Source organism: Rhopilema esculentum, chromosome 14 (genome assembly GCF_057945365.1).
Source record: "Rhopilema esculentum isolate cy_ngs chromosome 14, ASM5794536v1, whole genome shotgun sequence".
In the NCBI taxonomy this organism is placed as follows: Eukaryota; Metazoa; Cnidaria; class Scyphozoa; order Rhizostomeae; family Rhizostomatidae; genus Rhopilema; species Rhopilema esculentum.
The window spans coordinates 9272048-9283626 of record NC_142828.1 but is presented as its reverse complement, the minus strand read 5'-3'; the positions used below and the strand labels follow the sequence as shown (position 1 = coordinate 9283626).

Sequence of the window (11579 nt, the reverse complement as noted above, 5' to 3'; positions counted from 1 at the left end):
TGTTACAATGAGCACGTGGTGAAACTACTTCCGATTGTCGAAATAGTTCCTTGTTTCTGAAGCCAAATCACTCGAGAGTCTACCTAAATAGAGTTATTACATCATAATTCCACATCTGCATCGAGCGGGTATAGAATCTTAAATTTTAAGATATGAAAAAGAAAAGAGAAAAAGGAAAGAAATTTATGAAATCCTTCAGTTAAAAGGCTCGGTATCCTAGAGTTACTTCTCTAATGAGGCCCACGTGTGCCGGCGCGAAATAATACTTTTTACTTTTTCTGAATTTTTGTTTGTCAAATTCTTTTTATTTATATTCTATTGAATCGACCTTCGTCGTTTTGCGTTGTTCCTATTGCTTGCCTTACAATTATTGTTTGTCAAACCCATTTTCAATGTGCAGCTTACAGAATCGTCCAGAGATCCCTATGCTGCGTGCACCTTTGCATGAAGAGAGAGAAAGTCATTGTTTGTTCAAACACAGATAAGAACGCGACATTCAATTTTCTTGAATATTCGTCTTTCGTGTATGGACTTCCAATCTACCGGAACGTGGAAAGATTGTGGAAAATTTTCGTACTATGTTACAACAGCAAAAATGGACAACGTTTACGTCGTTGAGCCGAATTTAAATGCTGCCAGCGCACCAAACACAATTGTCGTTTTGGAGCGAAATGAAGAACGCGACCAGTATCCGAACCGTTTGGCCGAGATGTGCAATGAAAAATTGGGATTTGGACAGTGTTTGTGTGGTGGAATCTTGGCGGCTGTGGGTTTTGCGCCGTGCAGAAATGTTCCTCACTGCTCAAGAACCACCGAGATGTGGATCAACATTGCTGGTGGGTTTTTGGTAAGTCCAACGAATTCGTACTATAAAGATAAAGATATTTTTTTCTTGGTACTATATATGACTACTGTAATTCCTCGAAAGCCCCTCAAGTTTTTTAAATTTTGGTGTCATTAATTTTAGTATTTGTAAAGACTAAAGAGTTCTTAAGTTTAACATCACAAAAAGCTATTTTTTGAATTTTTGAATTCTAACAACATAGAATTTTAGAGTTCATATGAATTCTAAAAACGCCACGATTTAATACTTCCAATTATGCAAGATCAGTTTAAATATGTCTAAAATTGGGTGAGATATTGCCAGTGAAAAATTTGAAGTTTGCTAACGAATCACTGCTATTTTGGCTCTGTTCATAAAGTTACGAGCAGAGTCCAAATACACATGATGGGGAAAGAGTAAATGCACACGTGACCATATCTCAGCCAATTCATAACACATTCGACTGATTTTGCAAATTTAGAGGTATTTCGTGATGCTCTTTCAGGTTATGGGAACAAATTTCAAAAAATCTTTAAAATAATTTTTGTCACGTCGCCACCTTAGAACTCTATTGAATTTCATGAATGAGAGGGCTGGTTATCTGCTTCACGTACAGTAGTTTCTATTTTTTTCTGGACGTCTTTCTTGTAAAACGAATTGGATCTTTTTTGAAAAACGTTTTCAATTCAATTTGTGTACCCATGTCTTTAACATTTAAAATTCTGTTATAGTATTTCATCATTGGAATGACTGCTGTTCAAATTTTTAAAAGAAAAGCAACCAAATGCCAAGTGAGTTAAATCTGTACATGCAAAACCATAAATGATACTATGCTAGATATCTGAAGCTGGAGAGTATTTGAAGTTGGGAAAACATATTTCTTTCATTTTGTCCTATTTTCCGTCTCCCCAACAATATTTGCTAGCATTCCTCTTTTGCCGACACATTTGTAAAATGTATTCAGGTTGCTAAATGCATACCTACTATTTTAATTTCCCGCCTTTGATTTTGTCTTCTGCTGACTTAACTCCAGCTTGAGAAATTTCACATAAATTTTGGTAAATGTCAGACCTAAATATATATTCCTTAGATCATTCATTATGTATGCATGTAGTTGTAGTTGAAGTTTCGAAAGCCCCGGGCCAAAACTGAAAGACGAGTTTCCTCCAGATTTGAGGCTCATTTAGATTGGCTTAGAATGCTTTTTAAGATATTTCTTGCATTCATCTTCTTGCAATCGTTTGAAAGTTTTTTCTATTTTTTATGCATGCTTTTGTTACGAAATGTTTTACTATTTCTTAAGCATTATTTTGCAACGTTTGATTAATTCCATTCTTATAATGGAATTATTTTATTTATAAGGCCTCGAGGCCCTAGGGCAATTTGCCCCATCCCTGTCTCCCTTTCGGCATCCCCACCTTTCTCACAGTACTCATAGTTCATCGTTACATGAAAAATATCTTCATTTTTCCTAGACAGCACTTCTAGCAGGCTTGAATGCATTTTGTCTCCTAGCCATCGCAGCATTTGTAGTGATTTCCACTTTAAACCTCATAGAATGCTCGGAATCAATGTGCAAGTTTAGTAGAGGACTTGAAATAGCCTTCGCTCCTGTGGCAAGTGTTTTGTCAGTTTGCCAAGTGGTCAGATGCTGGAGAAAGATAAAGACAATTCAGGTGAATATACGAAATCATCATCTTCATCAATTATCATCAACGACAGTCATAATCTTCATCATCCATGATTATCAACAATTATTGTCAATGTCTGAAGTCAGTCAATCATTACAATCCATTTTATCAACCTATCGCTTAGTTAAATCAACCAATCTCTTAGTTGAATCAACTAATCATGTCAGTACAATCGACCAATCACACTAGTACAATCAGCCAATCACTTCTCTAAGATCAATCAGTCACTTCAATGCAGTCAATCAATCAACCACTTAGTTGAATCAACCAATCATGTCAGTACAATCGACCAATCACACTAGTACAATCAGCCAATCACTTCTCTAAGATCAATCAGTCACTTCAATCAATCAATCAGCCAATTAGTCATTAAGCCCAATCCAAGTCAATTATAATTATTTCTATCAGTCATTATTGTCAATCATCATCAGCATATTTTATCATCATCAATCAACATCATTATTATTATCAATATTAATAATCTACGTCATAACCAATTTTTTTCATTGTCATTATTCAAACTGCTTTCATCATTTATTATCATCCAAATCTCATTTGTATTTTTAACAGATATATGAAGAAGTTAATAATGATAGCGACAGCGTTATCAGCAACGAGCAGTCAATGACGACACCAATCATAATGCAGGACAGCCTTCAATCAAGTACGTCAGTCCCCGAATCTCAAATCGCAGAGCGCTGCAGAGGAACATCGGGATTTCCTCAAGGACCACCTCCTCCATATGAATAATGATTCTAGAGAAAACCAGGAAGATGACGTAAAAATCTTACAGTTTGTGATACTGCAAAAACGAAAGAGGTCGTTTCCATATTTATTAATGATTTATTTGTATACGATTTTTTGTATACGCAGTAATAATTTATTGAGAGATACACTGTATCTTTGGTTGATTACGAAACGATGAGTCCCCTTCCTAAGAACGAACGAAGGAAAGAGGGGATTTTCTTACCAAGATGCAAAACTTTGGAACAGTGTTTATAATAGGACTAGAAGAAGCTCTAGTTTTCGTTAAAAATAATGTTTTCACCATTGTAACTTCTTTTAGACTTAGTTTAACTTGTATTGGTAGTTAATTATTTATTGTATATAGACGAGTCCTTTTACTAAGGGGGTATTACGTTTAAAAATTGAAGTGAAATAAAAATGAAGCTATTTTTGTTTACCAAGATAAAATTCACTTGTTTTATCTTGGTATTACGTATCAAGAATGCAATGTTATGATAATGTTTTTGAGTTTATAGCATGAATTTTCACAGTATATTCTAAATTATGATATTAATAAATTTGTAGCCGTAGCTGTTTAGAATCAATGAGAATATCCGTTTAACTGCGAGATGCTCCAAGGTTCCTATCTTGCCCCAATTTTGATATTGTAGTCATTGTGGTTGTTTTTGTATTCAAGTTGCCTTTGCTCAAGGAGACTCACGAATAAAGTGTAAATGAATAGACCGTTGATCAATATTTTTGAAAGGAAGAATCCAAATGAACCGTTTAAATTTCAAGGATGCAATGTAGGGTAAATGGGTTTTTAATTTTTTCTAAGCTTCCTCTGCTATTTTTAAGGACACTGAGAGTCTCAGCCTATGCTTATCGAGCAGTGTCCTAGTCATTCTTCTCGATGTGACCATACCTCGTGATTCCTACAAATTTTTGGTGGCTACCTCAGGGCCACATTAAAGGTTTTGAGCACAGAACATCATAGGGGCCCCTAGTAGACGTGTGTACCCGATAATGTGATGATGGCTGCAGATAGGCCTGAGCTAACATATTTTTGTCCAAAAATTGATGTTGATCGTGTGTTATAGATATGTTCCAGATTAAAATTGACCATGCTGGAAAATGTTGGGGCTCTCTAATGCTATGGGCCCTGTTCACAGTACCCAGTGTGCCCTGTAGGCTGGTGCGACCTTGGGCAAGCTTAACAAGGATTCGAATGCCATGCCCTTTGATCTGTAGTCTTTGACCCTGACTGTTGAGCCAAGGTATCATAGAGAAAGTCCCAAAAAACGATTCCCAAAAGTAAATTTATCATTGTATAACCAAGTAAATGTCATTGTATTCTTTGTATTCTAGAAAATAATTTCTAAATGACAATTGTGAGTCAAATAAAATTTAAGCATGATAACAGGTTTTTGTCTTGTCTTGTGCCAAATGTTTCTGTGATCTGCTTGAGCTAGTTCAAAGCGTTCTGATACATTTCTATCAGTACTTAAGATGCTGTCAATTAAAATAACTAAGTTTCCGTAAAGCTGTATTGTGACGTTGGATAATCAATAACTTCGCTGGAGATGACTGCATGCCCAGGACCGCAATATTACATGCCGATGTCAAACGCTATCTGACTACGAAATGAAAATCGGCTTAACACAAAAGAGGATAAACGATAAGACTTGTGTATAACTACAATTTTGCATTGCATAGACTTTCCCAAAGTCTATTTTTGTTGAATACGTAAGGCAATTTGTACTACTGCGAGGGCATATCTAAACTGCGGAGGAGACAGTACAAGATTTAGATATGCTCTTCTCGTAGTAGTACGAATGTCTTATGGATTCAACAAAAAATATGCTTTGGGAAAGTCTATGCATTGCGTAACCCGCACAATAAAAGAATGGTTTAAAATTGCGCTTGTACCGTATGTGTGGCATACATAGACGCTTCACCCACCGCTGCTACACCAAAATTTGAGCGATTTATGACAAGAGCGTGTCCTGCAGAAAATTGTATCAACACTACCCACCATCCTCACTTTAGCGCTCAAAATTGACAGGAAAATTCGATGGTGAAAAGCGGGTTTGATTGCAGTTTAATTTCAGAATCTCGTTCACGTTGTGCGGGGCGTAGCTTGCAGGGGGTATAGGGGGTGTAACACCCCCCAATACTTTACGAATTCGTCGGTAAATTTTTAGCCTGTCTACAAAATCTTTTGTGCATCGGTAAAATCATCTATCAGTAGGTAAATAGCAAAAACAGTTTCTTCTCTGAGGCCGTAGTTCATTGTAAAAGGAACATAGAGATGGAAAGGAACTGTGCACTCTACTAGTCCCCTAAACAATCACCTACGTCATTGTACGTGATCCATTACATGAAAAAACACAAAGGCTCTTTGTTCACCTTGTGACCTTGTGATCACAGATAAACGGCGAGAATACAAAGAGCAAGGTTACATCCGTTTTCCTGAATATTCGAATTTTTCAAATAGTCTGGGCTCTAAAATTTTGTGTTATTCACACAAACATAGTCAAACGAAATGGACAACATTTATTTTGTTGAACCAAATTCTAATTCGGTTATTTCACACGAGCATCCTGCGAGAACGCCGGATATTGTTGTTGTTGTCAGGAGAAATTGGGAGGGAGAAACTGACTGTTCAAGAATCCGGAACGAAAAGATTGCAGCAGGCCAGTTTGCATGTGGCGTGCTAATGTTTGTTGTCGGTATACTGCAGTTCACTTCCATGCCGGATAATTCAGACGATTTCAAATTTTATTTGCTTTTACTTGGAGGAAATATTGTAAGTGCAAAAATAAATTAGAATAAGTTGGTTCCTCTGTATCATAACTTTTTAAAGTTTCCCGCATCATACTTTTTCCCACTGATGAAAAGGGCCGCCAAGAAGAGGGGGCAAGTGGGGCAAATTGCCCCAGGGCCTTTTAAATGGAATTAATTAAAAGTAACAGAATTATACGTAAAAAATAAAGCGTTTTAAACGATTGCAAAAAGATTTATGAATTTAAGATTTTATAAAGGGCATGGTCGCAAAAAATTTCCTGGGGCCTCGTCTTTGAGTTTCTCCCCAGAGCCTCCGAAACCTCTCGGCGGCCCTGTTGATTCCAAGTGGAGACAGTTTTTTGCACCTAGTGCACAATCTGGGGAAAAGTATTTCGACAAGTTCAAGAAGGACAAGGCATCATAAAATTCAGGTGCAGAAGGAAAAATAGTCTCATTAAAAATTGTCATTTTAAAGGTAGTTTTACTTTCTCCAAGTTACAGGCAGGGACCGATTCAAGCAACAATGATTGGGGAGAGGGAGTGTTAAATACTAATTGGATTTTTGTGGCACACCCTTCAGGTCACTGGAATGATGGGAACGCCCATTTTGAAAATTCGTTGTTTTGTCTTGGCGTTATTTTGTTACTACTGGCTACCAAAAAATGATATTTACCGAATGGAAGCAAAATTTACCGAAGGACACAGAAATATTGGCGGGTTTTACACCCCTACACCCCCCTCCCCCCCACTAAATGCATCCCTGGTCACAAGTCATATCTCTGAGATTAAAATCTTCCGTGCTTGGCACTAATCTGCACTTATAGAAACTTGGTGCACGTAACTGTTTCCGTCCTTGTGGGTTGTATTGCCGTTTCCTTTCCTCGTTTTTGACTGGCCAATAGTTCATTGACAGATGGCTAAAGCAACTTTTGGACCTGTCGGTTGCCTCAATCTGTAGATACGGACCATCCGTCCGTACGGCTTTTTCCCTGCCCGTATTGAAAGGACTGTAGAAAATGTCAAACTAGTAGTTGGGTACCAACAGTCAGATAGTCTTAGAAACAGAATTTAACACATTTCAGAATGTGAAGAACATTCAAAGTCTTCCACCAAGGGTATAGATGGCTCTATACAGTACTGTCGAAAAGGGGGGGGGGTAGCTGGGGGTAAATTGCTGGGTCTCAAATTCGAAAGCACAAGGGCCCGTCTTGCTTATAGCCCCAGGGCCAGAGCTGGCTGTCGACAGTCTTGGGTCTGAACAAAATCTCCAATAAAGAAAAGAAAGGATGTTTGGAGGCGAAGTTCCCAATTGGAGTAGTATAATCTTGCCCTAAAAATGGGACACATTTTGACAAAAGCAGGCCCCCCAACCTTTGTTTGAAATATCTAAATCCCATGTAAATAAAATGTTTCCTTTGCATATGACTTTCAACATGTTTTGAAACTTTTTTAGCTATACGCAGTTGGAATAGCGGCCTTTACAATTTCAAGAAGAAAACAAAGCAAATGCAAGGTGAGTTGATTAAGTCTCTTATTCATTAAATGAAGTAGCATACAATGAATTACTTCAAAATGTGCTTGGGCAGCGACGTCCCGCCCGCGGTGATGTTGCGGGTGACACCCCCCCCCCCCCCCTCCAACTCTGCCGCTCAGCAATTTTTCAGATAGAAACTTATGCATCGCCAGATAAAATTCAAATCAGGAAGGAGCAAATGAACCAGAGATTTCGCAACCGTTTCTTTTTACGAAGCTACAAAGAGTTTGTGCAATTATAAATATGAAACACTCTATAGGAAGTTGTATATGAATAATACATGACCCTCTCATCTGGGCACACTACTTCAACAACAAACTGGATCCCAGATCTTTGACTTTTTGGCTACCATAAGCACGGGGCATGAGCGATTCTGGACCCCTTAAAACCGCCATCGAGCCCGTAAATTATGTGAAATATAACACATCTAGCACATTTCCACTGAAGTGCAGCCCTTTATTTGTCATTATCTCTATAATAAATAATTAAAAGTTATTTGCTTCAAAACAAAGCTAGAGCTGGTAAGACAAGATTTTGTAAAAATGATTATCAATGTTGAATTTCTCAGTGTCAAAATTTCTGTGTGATTCTAAAGTCAAATCTATTTTCTCTTCAAGTTTGGACTCCTACTTTGCTTGAACGTATTCTGTGTACTGCTTATGACAGCAGTGGCAGTATCTAGTCCGCTCAATATTATTGCTTGTAAGCGAGTGTTGTGCCAACTGTCCAGTGCAATTGCTATCGTACTTGGTTTCATTGGAGCCACATTATCAGCATTTAAATCTCATAACCTCTGGATAAAACTCCGAACAGAAGAGGCATGTATAAATCTATTGTAATATCATCGTCATTATCAACAATTATCAAAGGGTATGGGGGTTGCGTTATGCGTTACCCCCGTAATATTTTTTGTCAGTTGCTCAATTTTCCTTTGATTCTTTCAAGAGATTTTTTGGCAGTAAAACGTGGTTAAATGACGCCAAATTTTAAATAGATCTATCTTCTTATATTCTTTATCTTATAGTCTAAAATGGAAACGTTTTCCCTAAGAGATGATATTTTCTTTCATTTTCCAAGGATCTGAAAAGTGTGGTACCAAAATCCATAAATTATCTAACACCCCTCTGTCGTTGCTTATAAAATGCATCCCTGATTTATTAATAATCATCATCGGTCATTATCATCAATCCTGGGCTGCAAGTTTTTCCAAAGGGGGCCCAAGTTCTCCTACAGGGGTCACAAGTTCTCCTACAGGGGTGCAAGTTCTTTCAACAGCCTAAAAATGAAGCCAAGCAGTACTTTACTTTTTACCTTTTAAAACTATATTGATTAGCCATAGCATTAATCTAATATCTTTTGTAAAAGGCTTTAAATTTTAGTAATGCTGTAACAGGTTCTATACTGTAATTGACCCTTAAATGTATATATATTCCCCGTTAAATGTAATTAGCAATTAATTTTTGTAACTCTTGTGATTTAAACATCTTTAGGTTGAAAAACACCAGGAAAAACAGCTATGATTAAGGGCTAGCGTCTTTAGAAGAATAAGATTATTATTATTATCATGAATCCTCATCATAAATTATATTTATCACCAAAGCTCTTCAGTGTTTCTTATTATGTCGTTTGAAATAACAATTTCTTCCTGTCTTTGATTGATAATCCAAACTCTTTCATATCTTTAACAGTTCGAGGAAGACGTTAATAATGACAACGGCATCGTTATCAGCAACGGGCAGTCAATGACGACACCAATCATAATGCAGGACAGCCTTCGTTCAAGTATGTCAGCCCCCGAATCTCAAATTGCAGAGCGCTGGAGAGGGTTGTCAATTCCCCCAGAACTTATCAGCGGGCTGGAAGAGGCCCCTCCACCATATGAAGAAGTTTTTAGAAGGACGTGAACATGACGTCAACATGTAAAATAGAAGTTGTTGGTATTTTATGTAGAATTTGATATTAATCTGTACGTAATAAGTTATATTTTGCGTGTATGTAGAAATAATAATAATAATTATTATAGTAATATTTCATATTTATACAGGTTATTTTGTTCAGTAGGTAAATTACTGTTATAAACCAAAAACCTGTGTGTTACAAATTAATATTAATAAATGTAAAAGTTAAAAATTCACATGCGTAAAAGCTAAAATATTTGCAGGATTAAAATTTGCAGGATTAGAAGGACGTGAACATGACGTCAACATATAAAATAGAAGTTGTTGGTATTTTATGTAGAATTTGATATTAATTTGATTTATATAATAAGTTATTTTTTGCGTGTATGTAGTAATAATAATTATAATAATAATACTAGTAATCTTTCATATTTATACAGGTTATTTTGTTCAGTAAGTAAATTACTTGCATAAACCAAAGACCTGTGTGTTACAAATTAATATTTACAAATGTAAAAGTTAAAAATTCACATGCGTAAAAGCTAAAATATTTGCAGGATTAAAAATTACAATCAAGAAAATGACTCAAAATCTAAGTTTGTGTCCTTGCTGGATGCTTTGAATCTCAAAAATGATGATTCAGTTTGCATGTTATTGGGTAGGTTATTGAAAAACTTTGCTCCCTGGAACAAGAAGGTTTTACGCCCAGTTTCTGGACTTCCTTTTTGGAAGACACAACATTTGTTATTTTTGCGAGTATTTATTTTGTGATTGTTCCTTGTGATATAATGTTTGAATGATTTTGGTGTTATGCCGTTTAAGCATTTAAAAACTTCGAATGCACATAATCTGTTTCGAACATGATTCATCCGTGGAAGCTTGACATCACTGTTTCTATTTCCATTGGTGATACGCCTTGTTCTTCTTTGAAAGGTCTCAAATCTTTGTTTCTTCGATTGAGTCATGCCAACAAAGACATTTGAAAAGAAGGGCATGACAGGAAGGATCATCACTTTATAGATGACTTCTGCCGTGTGTGGACTGATGTTTTGTCGCACTCGTTGTAGAAGCTTGATTCTTGATGAAATCTTTTTTAATTTCTTATCGAAATGATCGTTGAAATTAAAGTTTTTATCCAGTGTCATCCCTAAATATTCACAACTTTGAATTCAGTGATGTTTTTTTGTTCTATCTTTATCTCTAGTGATTTTGATGTTCTCTGACCTGTTCCGAATAGGACTCATTCAGTCTTTGTCGTTTTCAAATTAGCGACTAACTTGTTTTTGGGTGAGCCATTGAGCAACTTGGTCACTGTCGTTATTCAATTGACTCTCGATGTTGTTATAGTTTTTGTGTGCACTTTAAATGACTCCATCATCAGCGTATAAGATGATTTCACAATGGTTTAGTTGAAGGTAAACATCATTAATTAGCAAGTGAACAATAGCGGTCCTAAAATGGATCCTTGAGGAACTCCAAAGAGCACAGATTGAGTTCCAGACTTGACTCCAACAAATTTTTTCCTGTCAAACAAGTAGTTGTCAAACCATTTCAGTTCTATATGATTGATTCCATTCAAGGGTAGCTTTCTAAGTACCCTTGAATGGTCCACTGTATCATATGCTGTCCTGAGGACTACAAAAACTGCACCCGTTCATAATCCTTTATCCATGCCTTGTCATATACAAGCAGAAAAGAGGGTCACTGCATGTTGTGTTGATGACTTATTTCTAGAACCAAACTGCCTTTCCGAAAGAAGTGCGTTTTCTTCTAAATAGCTGTTAAGTTGCTTATAAACAATACGTTCGAACATCTTAAATAAAACAAGAAGGCCTGTAACTGTCCGTAAGTAATTGTCCATAAGCGATGTAAAGGAGGTAGTAATTGATTTAGAATTTGATGTAGTAAAACAGAACTTAAGCTAAACTCTTACATTTGATTACCCAATTGTGGGCTCTTGGCTGTCTATGAAATGGTTTCTAGCAAAAATCGTTGAAAATATGCTCTTACATGCAGCAGCGTCCCAAAGGACCTTTGACCTTTAAGTGGGTGGGAGAAGGGGGGAGTTGGAGTCAGGCACCGCGCAGCCATTGGGCTAGCAGGGGCTATAGCCCCTCCAC

At 36.7% G+C, this 11579-nt stretch overlaps 2 protein-coding genes across 2 annotated transcripts; both read left to right on the top strand.

Annotated features, from left to right (window-relative positions):
- The first annotated feature begins 526 nt into the window (after window positions 1-526).
- On the top strand, window positions 527-4664 carry LOC135696121 (uncharacterized). Its single transcript, XM_065215402.2, has 4 exons — window positions 527-847; window positions 1555-1614; window positions 2299-2499; window positions 3085-4664. The coding sequence occupies exons 1-4, from the start codon at window positions 527-529 to the stop codon at window positions 3262-3264; spliced, it is 762 nt and encodes a 253-aa protein (XP_065071474.2). The 3' UTR covers window positions 3265-4664.
- Window positions 4665-5211: 547 nt separating this feature from the next.
- LOC135696086 (uncharacterized) lies at window positions 5212-10714 on the top strand. Its single transcript, XM_089112357.1, has 3 exons — window positions 5212-6049; window positions 7481-8379; window positions 9250-10714. The coding sequence occupies exons 2-3, from the start codon at window positions 8221-8223 to the stop codon at window positions 9463-9465; spliced, it is 375 nt and encodes a 124-aa protein (XP_088968483.1). The 5' UTR covers window positions 5212-6049; window positions 7481-8220; the 3' UTR covers window positions 9466-10714.
- The last annotated feature ends 865 nt before the right edge of the window (window positions 10715-11579 follow it).